This window comes from Pristis pectinata, chromosome 37 (assembly GCF_009764475.1).
Source record: "Pristis pectinata isolate sPriPec2 chromosome 37, sPriPec2.1.pri, whole genome shotgun sequence".
NCBI classification, from domain to species: Eukaryota; Metazoa; Chordata; class Chondrichthyes; order Rhinopristiformes; family Pristidae; genus Pristis; species Pristis pectinata.
This window is the reverse complement of record NC_067440.1, coordinates 3,383,661-3,402,917: the sequence shown is the minus strand read 5'-3', so window position 1 is coordinate 3,402,917 and position 19,257 is coordinate 3,383,661. Positions and strand designations below refer to the sequence as shown.

General features: G+C 51.9%; 1 protein-coding gene across 1 annotated transcript; it reads left to right on the top strand.

Annotated features, from left to right (window-relative positions):
* Nucleotides 1-2,786: 2,786 nt before the first annotated feature.
* fis1 (fission, mitochondrial 1) lies at nucleotides 2,787-18,171 on the top strand. Its single transcript, XM_052044798.1, has 5 exons — nucleotides 2,787-2,866; nucleotides 8,269-8,401; nucleotides 9,048-9,124; nucleotides 9,212-9,317; nucleotides 14,997-18,171. The coding sequence occupies exons 1-5, from the start codon at nucleotides 2,822-2,824 to the stop codon at nucleotides 15,092-15,094; spliced, it is 459 nt and encodes a 152-aa protein (XP_051900758.1). The 5' UTR covers nucleotides 2,787-2,821; the 3' UTR covers nucleotides 15,095-18,171.
* The last annotated feature ends 1,086 nt before the right edge of the window (nucleotides 18,172-19,257 follow it).

Genomic DNA, 19,257 nt, shown 5'->3' with positions numbered 1-19,257 from the left:
GCTAGTCTGTGCAACCTCTCCTTGGAACTACGGCCCCCAAGTCCAGGCAACATCCTGGTAAATCTTTCCTGTACTCTTTCCAGTTTAATAGCATCTTTCCTAAAACAGAGCGACCAAAACTGTGCACAATACTCCAGGCGCGGCCTCACCAACACCTTATATAACTGCAGCATAACTTCCCAACTCCTGTACCCAATGCCCTAGCCAATGAAGGCCAGCGTGCCAAACACCTTCTTCACCAGCCTGTCTACCTGTGATGCCGCTTTCAGTGAACTATGCACTTGCGCTCCTAGGTCCCTCTGTTCCACAACACTCCCCAGGGCCCTACCATTCACTGTATAAATCCTACCCTGGTTTGATCTCCCAAATTATCAGTATTATCAGGACTCTCAGAGCCTTCTGCTCCTTTACCGCAAGTACTTACCTCAAGAGACCATAGTTTTGTTAGAGGTTTATAAGAACCTGAGGGGCAACTTTTCTACACAGTGGGTGGTGGACATATGGACCCAGCTGCCAGAGGGAGAGGGTGAGGCAGGTACATTAGATACACAGAAGAAGTATGTGGACAGGTACATGGATGACAAGAGTTTAGAGGGATATGGGCCAAGTGCTGGGAAATGGGATTAGCTTGAATATACATTTTGGTCGGCATGGACATGTGTGGGCCGAAGGGCCTTTTACCGTGCTTTACGACTCTATGACTCATCTATTTACCAGTGAGCACATGAACATTTTCAAGTCCAAGTTCAAGTTCAAGTTACTTTATTGTCATTCCCCCATATGCTACAAAAACACATTGAGGAACAGAATGTCGTTTCCCCCAGACTCACACAACAGAGGAAGTACATAGAACAGAGGACATACAATAAATGCAGATAAAAAAATTGTGCAAGTACAAATAGTGCAAAAAACGGTATATACAGAATACAAAATTAGTGCAGGGTTAGTGCAAAACCGAGTTGGACAAAGAAAATACAGAACTCAGTGTGTTACACTAAATAAGATATCTTTATTGGTTACATGTACATCGAAACACACAGTGAAATGCACCTTTTGCGTAGATTGTTCTGGGGGCAGCCCCGCAAGTGTCACCACACTTCCGGTGCCAACACAGCATGCCCACAACTTCCTAACCTGTACGTCTTTGGAATGTGGGAGGAAACCGGAGCACCCGGAGGAAACCCACGCAGACACGGGGAAAACGTACAGCTCCAGCCAAAGTTCTTTTACACTGCTGTGCAAACCAGGGCTTTCGACGCGGCATTTGTCTGAAACTGCCTCCGGGGTATTCAAGAGCCTGACAGCCTGGGGGGAAAGAACTGTTGTACAGTCTAGTAGTTCTGGCCCGGATGCTCCGGTACCGCTTGCCAGACAGCAGTGGGACAAATAGGTCATGGGAGGGATGAGAGGGGTCATCTATGATTCTGCAGACCTTGTGTGTGCATCGTGTGTTGTTGGTGTCCAGGATGGAGGGAAGAGGTACTTCAATGATCTTTATATGGAACAGTGAATCATAACGTGCTTGGCATAAATTTGTGAGTGCATCCTCATGTGTAAAGTTTAACCATCTTCCTGTATGTTGTCCCTGTGCAAACACACAAACAATGAGCAAGAGCAGCCAGCTCAGCCTCTCAACATTGCTCCACCATTTAATAAGATTATGGCTTACCTGCTTGTAACCTCATCTGGGCACTCCTGTCTACTTCCAATGGCTACCCAATCAATGTGGACTCATCCATAAGTTTTTTAAATACATTTCCAATCCTCGCCAAATTGTCAACGCAAACGGTAACTGGCAGGGCACAGGAAATCGAAGGTTCACCAAGGGCCATAGCAGTGGGAAAGGAGACCTTCTGGGACCTGGAGAATGTGGAGGGAGGTTGCAGAGACAGAGAGGGGCAGGATTCACAAACTCTCAATGTCGACCCAGTCTTGGAACAGATGTACGTCAGTCAGCGCAGGGTGAAAGGGAAGGTGGGCTCGGACTGCTATCAGCGCCCACTAGGGCTGGTGGAGTTGCAGCAGCCTCAGTTGGTGAATGCTGGCAGGGGGATAACATTGGTGCCAGGAACTGAACACAAGGGTTTCATCGGCAAACCAGCAGGGGAGTCGGACATGCAGCACGATCGGCCAGAGCGCAAAGAGTGTTGGAAACACCCAGCGGGTCGGGCAGCATCGGTGGGGAGAGAAACAGGGTCAATGGTTCAGATCAGAGACACTGCCCCCTCCCCCCTCCCCCTGTGCTCCCTCCCCTCCCCCTCCTCCTCCCACATGCTACCTCCCCTTTCCCTGTCCCCTTCCCAGCCGATCAGTCTCACCGGTCATTCACTGATCACTCTCAGTGGTCACTCATTGTTCACTCCCTGGTCACTCACCGGTCATTCTCACTGGTCATTCACCAGTCATTCTCACCGGTCACTCCCTGGTCACACTGGTCACTCACTATTCACTCCCTGGTCACTCACACTGGTCACATCGGTCACTCTCACCGGTCACTCACTGTTCACTCCCTGGTCACTCACCAGTCACTCTCCCTGGTCACTCACCGGTCATTCTCAACAGTCACTCCCTGGTCACTCACTGGTCATTCTCACCGGTCCCTGGTCTCTCACCGGTCACTCGTCGGTCACTCACTGGTCACCCACCGGTCACTCACCGTCCGGAGCCCTGCCCCCACGGACCGCCGCTGCCAGCACCAAACATGGCGGGCCCCTGCCGCCTGCACTAAGTATGGCGGCTCCAGCAGACAGCACGCATGCGTGCGAAGGGAAGTCGATTCACGCATGCTCAGAAACGGACGTGAGCGTAAACTTCCGCGACGATGGAGGCGATCGTCAACGAGACGGTGTCGTCGGAGGATTTACTGGTAAAGGCGGGGGGGGGAGGGGGGAGGAGGGGAGAGGAGGGGAGGGGAGAGAGGGAGGGGAGGGGAGGGGAGAGAGGGAGGGGAGGGGAGGGGAGAGAGGGAGGGGAGGGGAGGGGAGAGAGGGAGGGGAGGGGAGGGGAGAGAGGGAGGGGAGGGGAGGGGAGAGAGGGAGGGGAGGGGAGGGGAGAGAGGGAGGGGAGGGGAGGGGAGAGAGGGAGGGGAGGGGAGGGGAGAGAGGGAGGGGAGGGGAGGGGAGAGAGGGAGGGGAGGGGAGGGGAGAGAGGGAGGGGAGGGGAGGGGAGAGAGGGAGGGGAGGGGAGGGGAGGGGAGAGAGGGAGGGGAGGGGAGGGGAGAGAGGGAGGGGAGGGGAGAGAGGGAGGGGAGGGGAGAGAGGGAGGGGAGGGGAGAGAGGGAGGGGAGGGGAGGGGAGAGAGGGAGGGGAGGGGAGAGGGAGGGGAGGGGAGAGAGGGAGGGGAGAGAGGGAGGGGAGGGGAGGGGAGAGAGGGAGGGGAGGGGAGGGGAGAGAGGGAGGGGAGGGGAGAGAGGGAGGGGAGGGGAGGAGAGGGAGGGGAGGGGAGAGAGGGAGGGAGGGGAGGGGAGGGGAGAGAGGGAGGGGAGGGGAGGGGAGAGAGGGAGGGGAGGGGAGGGGAGAGAGGGGAGGGGAGGGGAGAGAGGGGAGGGGAGAGAGGGGAGGGGCGAGAGGGGGGGAGAGAGGGGAGAGAGGGGAGGGAGGGGAGGGAGGGGAAGGGAGGGGAAGGGAGGGAGGGAGGGGAGGGGAGGGGAGAGAGGGAGGGGAGGGGAGAGAGGGAGGGGAGGGAGGGGAGGGGAGGGAGGGAGAGAGGGAGAAAGGGAGGGGAGGGGGACGGGGAGGGAGGGAGAGAGGGAGGGGAGGGAGGGAGAGAGGGAGGGGAGGGAGGGGAGGGGAGGGAGGGGAGAGGGAGGGGAGAGAGGGAGGGGAGGGAGGGGAGGGGAGAGAGGGAGGGGAGGGGAGAGAGGGAGGGGAGGGGAGGGAGGGAGGGGAGGGGAGGGAGGGGAGAGAGGGAGGGGAGGGGAGGGAGGGGAGGGAGGGGGGGGAGGGGAGGGGAGAGAGGGAGGGGAGGGGAGGGGGGGGAGGGGGGGAGGGGAGGAGTGGGGGGGAGGGGGGGAGGAGTGGGGGGGAGGGGAGGGGGGAGGGAGGGGAGGGGGGGGGAGGGGAGGAGTGGGGGGGAGGGGGGAGGAGTGGGGGGGAGGGGAGGGGGGAGGGAGGGGAGGGGGGGAGGGAGGGGAGGAGGGGGAGGGCGAGGGAGGGGAGAGAGGGAGGGAGGGGAGGAGGGGGAGGGGGAGGGGGGGAGAGGGGAGGGGGGGGAGGGGGAGGGGGGGGAGGGGAGGGGAGAGGAGAGGGGAGGCCCGGGGGAGCGGGAGGGGAGAGGAGAGGGGAGGCCCGGGGGAGCGGGAGGGGAGACCCGGGGGGCGGCCCGGGGGAGTGGGGAGGGGCGGGGAGAGGAGAGGAGAGGAGGGGCCCGGGGGAGTGGGGAGGGGAGGGGGGGGGCCCGGGGGAGTGGGGAAGGGAGGGGCGGGCCCGGGGGAACGGGGAGGGGGCCCGGTCCCTGGGGGGACTGGGATTGGAATTGGGATAGGGGTGGGGGTAGGGGATATGAGGGAGGGGGAATATGGGGATGAGGGCGTGGGGGCGGTGAGGTGATTGGGGTGGGGGCGGCAACGGGGCGGCGAGGTGATTGGGGTGGGGGCGGCGAGGTGATTGGGGTGGGGGCGGCGACGAGGCGGCGAGGCGATTGGGGTGGGGGCGGCGACGGGGCGGCGAGGCGATTGGGGTGGGGGCGGCGACGGGGCGGCGAGGTGATTGGGGTGGGGGCGGCGAGGTGATTGGGTGGAACATGGAACAGTACAGCACAGTACAGGCCCATCTGCCCACCATGTTGTGCCGACCTATCTACACCTACTTTCTGATCAGTCTAACCCTTCCCTCCTACACAGCCGATAACCTGCCATTTTTCTTACATTCATGTGCCTGTCTAAGAGTCTTTTAGCAGTCCCTGTTGTTTCAGCCTCTACCACCACCCCCGGCAGTGTGTTCCAAGCACCCACCACTCTCTGTATAAAAAAAACCTACCTCTGACATCCCCCCTAAACTTTCCTCCTGTGACCTTAACCTCGTGTCCTCTGGTATTGGCCACTTCTGCCCTGGGGAAAAGGTGCTGGCTGTCCTCTCTATCTATGCCCCTCATAATCTTATACACCTCTGCCTGTTGCCTCTAATCCTGCATCGCTCTAAAGAGAAAAGCCCTAGCTCGCTTAAACTTTCCTCATAAAACATGTTCTCTAATCCAGGCGACATCCTGGTAAATCTCCTCTGCACCCTCTCTACAGCTTCCACATCCTTCCTATAATGAGGTGACCAGAACAGAACACAATACTCCAAGTGTGGTCTAACTAGAGTTTCATAGAGCTGCAACGTTACCTCATGGCTCTGGAACTCAGTCGCCCGACTGTGAAGGCCAGCACACCAGACGCCTTCTTACCACTCTAAAAGTTCTTGTGCAACAACTTTGAGGGATCTATGGACGTGGACCCCAAGATCCCTCTGTTCCTCCACACTGCTAAGAATCCTGCCATTAACCTTGTACTCAACCTTCAAGTTCGTTCTTCACATTTTTCCAGATTGAACTCCATCTGCCACTTCTCCACCCAACTCTGCATCCTGTCTATATCCTGTCGTAACTTATAGCAACCTTCCACACTATCCACAACACCTCGAACCTTCGTGTCATCTGCAAACTTACCAACCCATCCCTCCACTTCCTCATCCAGGTCATTTATAAAAATCACAAGGAGCTGGGGTCCTAGAATGGCTCCCAGAACAGATTCCTGCGGAACACCACTAGTCCCCGACCTCCAGGCAGAGTACTCTCCATCTACTCCGACCCTCTGCCTTCTGTGGGCAAGCCAATTCTGAATCCGCGCAGACAATCTCCATGGATCCCATGCCTCATGACTTTCTAGATGAGCCTACCATGGGGAACCTTGTCGAATGCCATACTTAAGTCCACATGCACCACATCCACTGCTGTACCTTCATCAGTTTGTTTTGTCACCTTGAAAAACTCAATTAGACTCATGGGGAACGACCTGCCCCTCACGAAGCCATGCTGACAATCCCTAATAAGACTATGCTTCTCCAAATGCTCATAAATCCTGTCCCTAAGAATCCTCTCCAGTAGCTTGCCCACCACTTACATAAAACGCACTGGTCTATAATTCCCAGGATTATCCCTATTACTTTTCTTGAACAAGGCAACAACATTTGCCATCCGCCAGTCCTCTGGTGCCACTCTTGGGCCAGGGAGGATGCAAAATCATTGTCAGCGCCCCAGCAATCTCTTCCTTCGCTTCCCATGGTAACCTGGCGTATGTCCCGTCTGGCCCTGGGGACTTATCGATCCTAATGTTTTTCAGAAGCTCCAACACTGCCACTTCTTCAACATCAACGTGCTCCAGCACATTAATTAGCCTGCTGTACACTGACCTCACGTTCGTCAAAGTCTCTCTGCCTAGTAAACACTGAAGCAAGGTATTCATTAAGGACCTCCCCTATCTCCTCCGCCTCCAGGCACATGTTTCTCCCTTTATCCCTGAGCGGTCCTACCCTCACTCTAGTCATCCTCCTGTTCTTTACATATGTATAGAACACCTTGGGGTTTTCCTTAATCCTACTTGCCAAGGCCTTCTCGTGTCTCCTTCTAGCTCTCCTGTCCTTTCTTAAGCTCCTTCCTGGCTACCTTCTAACTCTCAAGAGCCCTGCCTGATTTTTTGCTTCTTAAACCTTAAGTACGCTTACTTCTTCCTCTTGACTAAATGTTTCACCTCTCTTGTCAACCATGGTTCCTTCACCCTTCCATCCTTTCCCTGTCTCAGTGGGGCAAACCTATCCAGAACCCCATGCGTGTTCCTTAACAGCCTCCGCATTTATTCTGTTCCCAACTTACGCCCCCAAGTTTCTGCCTAATACCGTCGTAATTAGCCCTCCCCCAATTAAAAAATTTTCCCATATCCTCTGCTCCTATCCCTGTCCATGGCTATGGAGAAGGTCAGGGAGTTGTGGTCACTATCTCCAAAATGCTCGCCCACCGACTGGTCTGTCACCCGACCAGGTTCACTACCTAGTACTAGATCCAGAATGGCCTCTCCTCTAGTCAGCCTGTCCACATACTGTGTCAGGAATCCTTCCTGGACACACCTAACAAATTCTGCCCCATCGAAACATTTGCACTAAGGAGATGCCAATCAATAATGGGGAAGCTGAAGTCTCACATGACAACTACACTGTTATTTTTGGACCTTTCCAAAATCTCGCCACTTATCAGTGTCTCTGGGGGGCCAAGAGAATACTCCCAATAGAGTGATCGCTTCCTTCCAGTTTCTGACTTCCACCCACACTGACTTGGTGGATGATCCCTCCAGGACGTCCTCCCTTTCTGCAGCTGTGATGCTATTCCTGATTAGCAATGCCATTCTCCTCTCTTCCCCACCCCCCTGTACATCCCTCCCTTTCCCTTTCGAAACATCTAAACCCCAGAACATCAAGCAGCCAATCCTGCCTTTGCGACAGCCAAGTCTCTGTAATGTCTCGCATCAAAGTAAACACATTTCAACCCATCCGACTGCGTTTACGCCCTATCCGCCGTCTGTCCTTCCTCACAGTCTCTCCACACATTGCATCTACCTTTACACCAAGTGCTCCATCGTCTGACCCAACAGTCTGGTTCCCATCCCCCTGCCAATCCAGTTTAAACCCTCCCCAACAGCTCTAGCAAACCTGCCCGCAAGGATATTGGCCCCTCTTGAGTTTGGGTGTAACCCGTCCCTTTTGTGCAGGTCGTATCTTCCCCAGAAGAGATCCCAATGATCCACAAATCTGAAAACCTGCCTTTTGCACCATCCCTTCAGCCATGTATTCGCCTGCCTATTCGTACCCTCACTGGCACGCGGCACAGACAGCAATCTGGAAGGCATGGGTGGGAGGGGGGAGAATGGGATGGGGTGAGCAGGTGGGTCCCGGGTGGAGCAGGGAGTGGGGATGGGGGCAGGTACTGTTGGGAGAAGGGGTGAGCAGGAGGGTTCTCGCAAGGGGTGGGTGGCGATGGGTGATGCTGGGAGTGGGGTGGGGGTGGGGGGATGAGTGGGAGCAGGGCTGGGGTGGGTGCTGCTAGGGGAAGGGGGTGGGGGTGAGCAGGAGGGTGCCCCGGGTCGGGAGACTGTTTGCAGGACAGCGAGAGGCTGAGGCGGAGGGTTGTTGAGGGACGTGCAGTGTCAAAGTGCGCGGATGATCAGGGCAGTTCTGGACCCAGCAGCAGGCAGGAGTGCCATGACTGTTCCCTTGTCACGTTCGTGTTGCTGTTTTGCAGAAGTTTGAGAAGAAGTACAACTTGGAGTTGAAGCAGGGCTCGCTGTCCAGAGCCACACAGTTTGAATACGCCTGGTGTCTGATCCGCAGCAAGTACTCCGGCGACATCGTTAAAGGAGTTGCAATCCTGGAAGGTAAGCGGCACATTTCACACCCCGATGGTTATTTGGCGGCGGGACTAACTTAGGGTCGTAGAATAACACAGCACGGAAACAGGCCCTTCGGCCCAACTCGTCCATGCTGACAAAGGTGCCTACCCAGGCTGGTCCCATTTGCCTGTGTTTGGCCTGTGTCCCTCTGAACCTTTCCCATCCACGTACCTGTGCAAATGTCTTTTAACCGTTGTAGTTGCACCTGCCTCTACCACTTTCTCTGGCTTGTCCCGTATACCCACCACCTTCTGTGCGCTAAGTGTGCCTCTCGGGTCCCCTTTAAGTCTTCACCCTTCTCACCTTAAACCTATGTTCCGAGTTTTGGATTCCCTCTACCCCGGGAACTGTAACCGCCTACGTTATCTATGCCATGATGGCATCCGAGTTGGGGCAGGTGAAAATTTTAGCACGTGAAGGAGAGCAGGTCTACTCCTGGGGCTGAGGGGGAGATGCAACCCTCAGACCCTGCTTGCTCCATAAAGGTGCTCAGAAAGTGAGGTGGTTCCAGGCACAGATCGGAGTCCGTCTCCCTGCTCGGAGACAGCTTTGACCACGTGCGGCCAGAGTTGTATATCTTTGGGTCCTTTCTCTCACACTGCTCTTTTCTCTCCTATCTCTCTCCATTCAGAGTTGTATCCTGATGCATCCAAAGAGGAGCAGAGAGATTACATTTTCTACCTGGCCGTTGGGAATTATCGGTTGAAGGTGAATGTCTGCAGTTCTTTGTGTTTCTAGCTTTGATTGGATCTGCCTTGTTTTTCAGAAGTGTGAGAAAACTCCTCTGTTTTGCAGGAGTACGAGAAAGCTCTGAAATTCATCCGCACCATGTTGAAAAATGAACCACGCAACCAGCAGTGCTTGGAGCTGGAGAAACTCATCAACAAAAAGATGCAGAGAGGTGAGATATGGAATGCTGATGCAGTCCATGGACTGAAGCGGGTGCCTACCACACAGCACAAGGCGTCTCAATTTGAAGAGTCTTTGTTTTTGAGTCCATCTCAGCATATCACTCCTGTGGCCCCGTAACCCAGATACTTGGGCTTCTCCCATTTCCAATCTTTCAATCATGCCTGAATTAATCGCTCACTTACCTCCAGGTGCTGAGACTCTTGAGTCCTGAAATTCCTTCCCTCAACCTCCCTGCCTTTGGACCCCACTCTCCTTTGAAACCTGGACCGTCCTGTGGTCATCTGCCCTGTACGACTGTGCCCAATTCTGTCTGGTTCCACTCCTGCAAAGTGGCTTCAGATCAGTTTGTGACGGGTTAATGGGAACGTGGGGAGAGTGAAATGTGATTTGTGTACGTGTGTGCTCGATGGTTGGTGTGGGCTGAAGGACCAGTTTCCGTGCTGTATGACTATGAACTGTTAGGTAGTAATTACCAGTCGGTTGTGGAGAGTGTAGTGTAGAAGTTGTAGGGTTGCGACTTATGAAAGTGTACATGGGAAAGAGACATCAGAATCAGGATTGTTATCACTGACATATGTCGTGAAATTTGTTGTTTAGTGGCAGCACTACAGTGCAAGACATAAAGACAAAAAAATTACCATAAGTTACAAAAATAAATAAATAGTGCAAAAGAGGAATACGGAGGTAATGTTCACGGACCGTTCAGAAATCTGATGGTGGAGGGGAAGAAGCTGTTCCTCAGTTGTTGGGTGTGGGTCTTCAGGCTCCTGTACCTCCTCCCCGATGGTAGTAATGTGAAGAGGTCATGTCCCGGATGGTGAGGGTTCTTAATAATGGATATTGCCGCCTTGAGGCACTGTCTCTTGAAAGATGTCCTCGATGGTGGGGAGGGTTTTGCTGTGATCGAGCTGGCTGAGTCTACAACCCTCTGCAGCCTCTTTCGATCCTGCCCATTGGAGCCTCCGTACCAGGCGGTGATGCAACCAGTCAGAATATTCTCCACCGTACATCTTCAGAAAGTGCCTGGGTTCTGTACTACAGGTAGTATTTCCTGCTCTTTCAAATGGGCCACGACCCACCCTAGGGCTGGTACACCTCCCTTTGGTTCCCAGTTCAAAGAATATATTCTTACAGGACCACGTAGGAAGTCGGGCCCATCAACTTTGCAGCAGCTCTTTAGAGGAGCAATGCAGTTTGTTGCTGTGACTTTGTATTCCAATAAATTTTTCTTCATTTGTTATCTAGTTCCTTTCTGAGACTTCTCATAAGCTCATCCAGCACAGCAACAGGCCCGTTGCCTACTGCGTCTGTGCCGTTAACCATTCCTCTCTACACCTCCCTCATGGCCAGACCCGGAGAACCACGCACACTTCTGGTCCCCTGACCTGAGCGTTTGGGGGCGGCCCAAAGGAGGTTCACCAGGGATGAGACGGTCGTCCTGTCGGAGCTTGTTAGGCTCCAGGGAGGGTGGGGAAGGGTGGTCTCCCCAACAGGGTAAAACCGGGTTAACCGTGGCGATAAGCTGTCATCTGGTCACTGAGTGAATGGCAGCAATTAGTGCGGGAGAACGTGGACAAAATAATGTATGGGCATATCCTCCTGAGATGGATGACTGATCCAGGCAGAGGTGTCAAATTCCCTGAAGTTAGAGAGTTCAATGTTGAATCCAGAAGGCTGCAACCTGCCCAGACAGAAAGTGAGGTGCTGTTGCTTGAGCTTGCGTTGGACTCACTGTGACAGTGCAGGTGGTCACAGTGTGGGGGTGCGAGGGGGGAGTGAGAGGCAACGGGAAGCTGAGGGTCACCCCTGTAGACTGAACAGGTGCTTCGCAAAGCGATCGCCCAGTCTGGGTTTGGTTTCCCACACTGTGAACGCCAAATGCGGGGACTGGAAGAAGTGAGAGTGGATCTCCCTGGATAGTGCGGAGGGCAGGGCTGAGCGGATGGGTGTTGCGTCACCTGCGGTTGAAGGGAACGTGCCGTAAGAAGGGGGTGGTAGGTGGGGACAGAAGAGTGGACCAGGGAGTGGTGAAGGGAATGGCCCCCGCACAGTGCTGCTAGCGGAGGAGAGAGGAAGATGTGTCTGGCGGCAGAATCTGCTCGAAGGTGGCGGAAGCTGCAGCGAATGATCTGTTGAGTGCGGAGGCTGGTGGGGTGAAGGTGAGGACCTGGGGAACTCTTATTCTCGTTCTGTCCCGGGGCAGAGACAAGGAAGCGGAATAAGTGGGTGAGACGCCGTCAAAGGCTTTGTCAATAGTGGTACAGGGGAGCTGCAGTTCCGCACACAGTTGGGTACTGATACATCGGTTACAACTACAATACATTGATTCACTAAGTTAAAAGAGCAACAATTGACAAAGGCGATCGTCACAGTCTGTTGGAAATCTCAGCACCCCCGCGGTTCTGGTTTCTGGCTGTGCCCTGTTGATGTTTGGGTGTCTTCCTTCTGTAAGTGTTTTGCTGTCACACAGATGTGGTTGAACAAAGAGCAGGGTTGGCAGCTCAGGGTTCCAGGGAATAGAATCTTCAGGTATGGTTGTGGGGGGGGGGGGGGGGGGGGGGGTGTTGGGGAGGGGTTTAAAAAGGAGATGGATTGCAGTGTTGATTAAGGAGTCCATTCCTGGAGTAATGAGGGAAGATCTTGTAGAAGGGGTTTAAATAAAGCTATCTAGGTAGAACAAAAGGGGGACAGTCACTTTGCTGGGGATATACTACAGGGCTAACAACTGGGGGAGATAAATGTGCAGATGTGTAGACAGATCACAGAGATATGAGAGGAATAGGGTCAGGTAGTGGGGGACCAATATCCTGAATATGAACTAGGACCATTTCAGTGTGAAAGCCTCAGGTGGAATTTTTATTGTGCATCCAATATGCAGATAGTCCTAGAGAAGGGCAGCACTGGGCCTGCACGGAGGGAATGCAGCTGGGCAAGTGGCTGGCGTGTCAGTGGGAGACGACTTCCGAGATCGTGACCAGAACTTCACCAAAGTCGGGCTTATTGTCACATGCACAGGTCCATGTGTGCACAGGTGCAATGAAAACCTTACCTGCAGCAGCATCACAGGCACAGAGCATCAGATAAGCAGCATTCACAAGAAAAACTTAAATTAAACAATTTTTACAGGAAAGAACACAATTTGTTCTAATTGTTGTAGTGTAAAGTGAACAAAATGGTCCCAGTGTTGCTGTACTGAGGTAGTGATTAGGGTTGTGCCGGTTGGTTCAAGAACCGAATGGTTGAAGGGAAATCGCTGTTCTTGAACCTGGTGGTGTGGGGACTTCAAGCTTCTGTACCTCCTGCCCGATGGGAGCTGCGAGAAGATGGCCCGGCCTGGTGGGGGGGGGGGGGGGGTGTGGTGGGGATCTTTGATGATGGACGTTGCGTCTCGTGCCAATGGTGGGGAGGGATGTGCCCGTGTTGTATTGAGCTGAGTCCACTACTCCCTGCAGCTTCTTGCGTTCCTGCGCATTTGAATTGCTGTCCTGGTTTCAGATGGTTCTGCCTTAAACCTCACTGGTATGTGCTGAGGACCAGAGTCAAGTCCTGGGTGGTGTTCGGGCAGAAGATTCAGCTGATTATCTGGTCACAATCATGTTTGCTGCTTTTGAGAGCTGCTGGAACTTAATTGACAGCTATTTGTACTTGAAAATGGTCTCGGATATCCTCTGCCATTGTACAAACGCAAGGCCTTTCTTTCAGTCACTGGAAAATTTCTCATTCCTTTCAGTGTTTAAACCCTTCAGACTGTAAACAGCTCAGTCAAATTGCTACCGGCCATCCCCTTCCAGACTAATCTGTTTTTCCACTCAAGTCTACAAAAGTGTGGTGCCTGGACCCATTACTGTAAATCTGTTCAGTGTGTGAGCATTGCACACGGTCCTCCAGCTGAGGGCAGACTTGTGCTTTACGTAGCTTTTCACCACTGCGTCGTGTTTATCATTGCTGATGAATTCTGGAATCCCAGAGGCTTCATTGATGCAGCCATTGCAACAGAAGCCTTGTACCCTTACCCAGTGTACTGTGGATAATCTGTCTAATTGAACGGAAGGCTGGAGGCTTGGTGGCTGTTTAGTGGTTTTCTCTTTCAAGCATTAGTCTGATTTCAATCATATTCTAATCAACACTGTTTATACCATAGTGCTGGTCTTAAATCTGGCTGGTCGTTCAACTCTTGTTGCAGGTTCCAGAACATCTGGTTCCACCTGGTGTGTATTGTGTGTGCACAGACTAATAATTTATCACCTTTTGGGCCTGAGCTCGTCCATTTTTCCCGAACTATGTCGATTACAATACCCTGTTAAGCCATCCTGATTGTTGCCGCAGGATTATCTAATTTCAGCATTCGTACATTCCGCCAGTTTTCAGTCTTTATCAAAGTGGTAATGTCCGTGGCCGCTTGGGTTGTAATCCTTTGTTAATTGTCTGCTGACAACTAGACCGCCACCTGCGGCCTCTTTTTAAAAATCTTTATTTATACAGCACGGTAACAGGCCCTTCCGGCCCAACGAGCCCACGCCACCCAATTACTCCCACATATGTGGGAGGAAACCGGAGCACCCGGAGGAGACCCACGCAGCCACGGGTAGAATATACAAACTCCTTACAGACAGCGGCGGGAATTGAACACCGATATCTGGCACTGTAATGGCGTTACGCTAACCACTACACTATCCCGCCGTTGCCATCTTGCTCTTTGTTATGATTTTATCCCTGATCTCTGAATCAATTTGCCCCCTGCACGATTTTCTGTAACCTTCACCTCTGGTTCCCTCTCCTGACCATTCTGTGGTTCGATCCCGTTATGTACTGTATCGTACTGTCTGTGTTGAGCTTGTGCCATTTGTTCCATTCCGTAAGGAGTATAATTTGTCAGAAGAATGCTGAATCTGGTCCCAAATGTGAACTATCCACGTCTAGTAAATGCCCTCAAGCTTTCCTTTCACCTTTATAAAAGTGTACATTGAAGCCTCTATTGCCTCTCTCCCAAAATGTTGCATTGCATAGAATCCAATCTACCACGGGCAGACCCACTGCACGCACCGCGCTCTGCCTGCTACACGTCAAATTGTAAACTTCAGAACCATGCCCTGTACTCCAAGCTTGTTGGTAAAGTGCTCCTGCGTACCTCCAACAACAAATGCTAGGCTTATGGCGGGACAGTACAGTAGAGTTACTGTGACCTCAGTTCAGTCCTGACCTCTGGTGTTGTCTGTGTGGAGTTTGCACGTTCTCCCTATCACCGTGTGGGTTTTCCCCCCGGGTGCCCTGGTTTCTCCCATGACATGCAGCTGGTGGGTTAATTGGCTGCTGTAAATTGCCCCTAGTGTGTAGGTGAGGGGTAGGATCTGGGAGGAGTTGAAGGGAATGTGGGAAGGATAAAATGGGATTTGTTGAAAGTGCAGACTTGGTGAAGAGTGTTTGTGTCTTGTATGATTTTATATTTCCGTTGTGTGGGCCTGACACTGAACGTGTTCCTGAGCAAAGGGAGGAGACTGGGTGTGGGGAATTGCCCCACAGTGTGGGACCGGGACCCTGTGGCGAAAGACATTGGATTCTGGAAATGGACAGAGGGAGATCCCTCTGCGAGGCCGAAACTCGGTAGCTCCCCAGCTGGCCACCGAGCAGATGCTGCCGACCACACTGACCTTTCCACTCCTCTCCACAGATGGTCTGCTGGGCATGGCGATCGTCGGGGGTGCGATCGTTGGACTGGCCGGAATGGCGGGACTGATTGGATTGGCTGTGAGCAAAGGCAAATCCTGACCCAGCTGTCCGAAGATGATGCAAGTGCTTCCTTTAATTTAATGATCTCTCTCTGTAACACTGAAGCAAGATACAGACTCTCGGCCTGACTGAAGTTTTTCTGCATCAAAGCTTTGTATTGAAAATGATTTGTTTAGTGTATAATATTTAATTACTTTATAATAATTGTCATTGACTATTCCTGGAACAGTTTCTCAGTTATCCCATAGGGAAAACACAAGTAAACGTTATAAATAACAGCTTTGTAAACTGAATAAACACCAGCCATACAACAGTTTGTGGCGAAGTGTCAGTGGGGGCCATGCTGTGACAGAGATCCAGACCGTCTTGCTGCTTCACTTCCAGGGCAGGGACCTTAGGGTTCAGAGGCAATGTGCAGCTCTCGTTCTCCAATCAAACGTGTGTGTGTTGGCCTGAGGGATGCTGTGTGTGGGTGGAATTTTGTGGGGAAAGAATTGAGGGGTTTGGTGAGGTGGGCAGCTGGGACCATGTCACACGAGGAAGTAAAGCACGTGGCGTAGATGGAATTGGGGAATACCGTGGGGAGGGAGGGTGTTATTGTGATGAGACGGCTGAGATGTTCGGTGAGAAGGTGGGCCTGAGGGTTTTGTTGGGAGGGTGCTGTGTCAGTGAAGTTGTTGGAGAGAGAGGGGTATAGTTGGTAGGTGGGGTTAAGGGTTACAGTGGAAATAAGGTCAAGTGAATTTGAAGGACATGGCAAGTACAGGGTGTTGATGGTTACAGGGTTTGAGGACGTGAGAAAATAGCAGGAGTAGGCCATTCAGCCCCTCAAGCCTGCCACCCCCCCATTTGATCTGCTCTATGACATCTCTTTGACAGTTCCCCATAGCCCCCAATTCCCCAGTAAAATGTATCTGCCTCCTCTGTGAAAACCTCCAGTGACTCAGGCTCCACATCGCTGCAAAGTAGGGAGTTGCAGGGATTCACCAACCACTGCCCCCTTGTCACTGTGTCCCCTCGCTCGAGTCTCTCCCACGAGTGAAAACATCTCCACGTTGCCCTAGCCATGCCTTGTTAGGAACTTGTATTTTTCAATAAGATCTCTTTTCCCCCCACCCCTCCTCCCCCTACCCCCTTTCTTCTAAACTCCAGCTAATAGAAATCTAATTCTTTAGCCACTGATGATGGGAGTACTCTCTTGTCCCAGGAATTAACTCGTCCGTCTCCTTTTGATTGCCTCCAATGGTGGCCTATCAAATAAGGGACCAAAACCGTGTACAGTACTCCAGGGGTGGCCTCACCAGTACCGCAGAGAATCGTGACAATACTTCCCTATTTCTGAACACTAAGCCCTTGCAATAAAGGCAGCAAATAATGTGCCAGCTGCCTTACTAACCACTGGCCACTAATTTTTGTGATTCATGCACCAGAATACCCAGGTATTCTGTACTTCACTCAGCTGCAATCTTTCTCCATTTAGACAATATCCCACCGTTAAATCCTTATTACTGAAGTGCATGACCTAATATCTGCCCACATTAAACTTTTACCCACTCACTCAACCGACCTCTGTCCTGTTCAAGCCCAAATATCATCACAACGTCCTGCCTCCTTTTTTTTGTGTCATTGGTGAACTTGGAAACCTCGCACTCTGCTCCCCCAGTTCAGGTCAACGGTATAACTAGTGAACAATGGGGAGGAGAAATGATCCCTGTGCACTCCACTAGTTATGTGCTCACAGCTGAAGAAGATCCGTTTATTCCGACTTTATGATGACCATTCTCCAGTCCACGTCAGTGCACTTCTTCCAGTGCCATAAGATCTTTCCTTGTGCACCAGCCTTGCATTTGTTGTCAGAGGTACACGGGAATACTGCTGACTGGAAATCCAAATACATCTGCACGTTCTCCTCTGTAGACTGCTACATCCTCGAAGAACCCCGGCAGGTTTGTCAAATATAATGTGTGTTTTATAAAACCATTTTTCTTTGGTTGTTACATTAAATTTTTCTAAATGAAAGGCTGTTTCTTCCTTGATTACAGACTCCAGCATCTTGTCAAAGCAGATGTTAAGCTAACAGGCCTCTTGTCCCCCTTTTGTCTGTTTGTAGTTTTCCAATCCGCTGGTACCCTCGCAGAGCTCAGTGGGCTTTGAAGGTCTTCGACCAGTAACTCCCTATCTTTGAAGCCACTTTCTTTCAAACCCTTGGGTGCAGGGATAGATGGGGCCAAAGCATGTGGGTAGATGATGGGGAGGCGGTGAGGAGGAGGTTTTGGTATTGAGGGATTTGGTGCGTATGCTCGGTGGTGCTGAGGGAACTGGTGAGAGCAGGAATTGATGGATACAGTGAGCAAGTGGGCTTGAGAGACACGAGAGGTGGGTTAGTGGTTCAGGAGGACGACGGGAAGGGTTTGACCAAATATGGTGAGGTAAAGGAGGATATGGTGAGACGTGTAACAGCTTGTGGGATATAAGGATATAGGTAGATCAGTGAAGGATTTTGTGAGGAGGGTGTGAGGGATGTGTCCAGACGGTGAGTGGATGTAATTGAAGGGGAAGTGGGCTTGGATATTGTGGGAATGTGGGATAGGTTTTCGTGGGGAGACATTATGGAGAGGCTACAGATCATGAAATAGGGGGTGAAGTTGGATTTGAGAGGTGAAGCTGAGGATCGGGCAGTTTTGAGGGGAATGGTGCGTAACTGAGGGGGAAGGAGTGTGAGATCGTATGTGGGCGGGAGAAATGGGAGGTTGGGCTTGGTGAATGCAGTGGGTGGGGATGGGGAGTGGTGCTGAGGGTGAAAATGAGGGGTGTGAGGGGCAGTGGGACTGGGGCATGAAGTGTGTTTGGGGGATTTGTACAATTGTGACTCAATGTTTAGAATCAAAAGGCACATTTAATATTGAGCCATGTGGGACTTGGTGTGAGCCCCCCGCTACCAGTCTTGTCACTAAAGTACACAACTCCCTTGCTACTGAGCCAGTTGTGGATTCTATGGTTATTTAGTTCATAGACATCTGCCACACGAGATATGTCAATGTCTTTGGTCTTTCTGGTCCAAAAAAATTCAAGCATGACTCTCTGCAATAAACCTACGTAAGACTGTCCTTTATTAATCAATGCCTTTGTAAATGAATGATATTTTTATTCAGATTTTTATCAAGTATGGTGGCCCCTCTCTGACCTGCAGTTATTTGACTCTTTCACACATTTTTAAACAATGCCACAATGTTAATATTTCAACAGTTTTCTAGCTCCGTGCCAGAGGGCTCTGGGTGTGGGTCAGATTCTTTACAATCGCAGTGACGGGCACGGAAACAGTCCCTTTGGCCCACCGGCTTCACACTGACATTGACCACCCAGTTACTCTCATCCCACTGTTTTATTCCCTCTACGTTCTCATCGACTCCCACCCGATTCAACCTTTGGGGCAATTAACTAACTTGCCCATCTGTGGGATGTGGGAGGAAACCCTTGTGACTGCAGGGAGAAGGTGCAAACCCCACACAGACAGGAACTGAGGTCAGGGATGAACGGGGCAGTCTGGCGCTGAAGCAGCAACTTGGCGAGCTGTGCTACCCTTGCCTTTGCTTAAACTCCGCTTTGAATGTCTCTGACACTGATTTATTTGAGAGCAGTTCAGCAGAAGTTTATCCCAATCAGAAAAAGGGATTCCGTGAGAAAGGGGAACAAAGAATGGTGTTAATCGGGGAAGTCAGTTAATGTTAAAGTGAAAAGTGGGGCATTCAAAGTAGCAAGAGCCAGTGGTAGACCAGCGAACCGCGAATTTCTCAGGAACCAGCAGCGAAAGACCAAAGCACATTAGAAAGGAGAAAATATCAAAATGTATAGTAAATGTTTCTGTGGATATTTAAAATGAGAGGGGATAGCTAAGGTAAGTGTGGGACCTTTGGAGAATGAGGCTGGGACTTAATATCAGGAAACAAGGAAATGTCAGATATGTTAAATGAATCTTTTGCCTTGGTCTTCACTGAGGACGCTGAAAATATCCTGATGATAACGGTTGGGCCGGTTTCAAATAGGATGTACAAATCCCAGTCATGAGGGGCAAGGTATTAGAAGTACCCGTGGGATTAAATGCAGAGGGTTGCCAGGACTCGATGGCCCACACCCAAGGGTTTTAAAGCGATAAGATTTCTTTATTAGTCACATGTACATCGAAACGCACAGTGAAATGCATC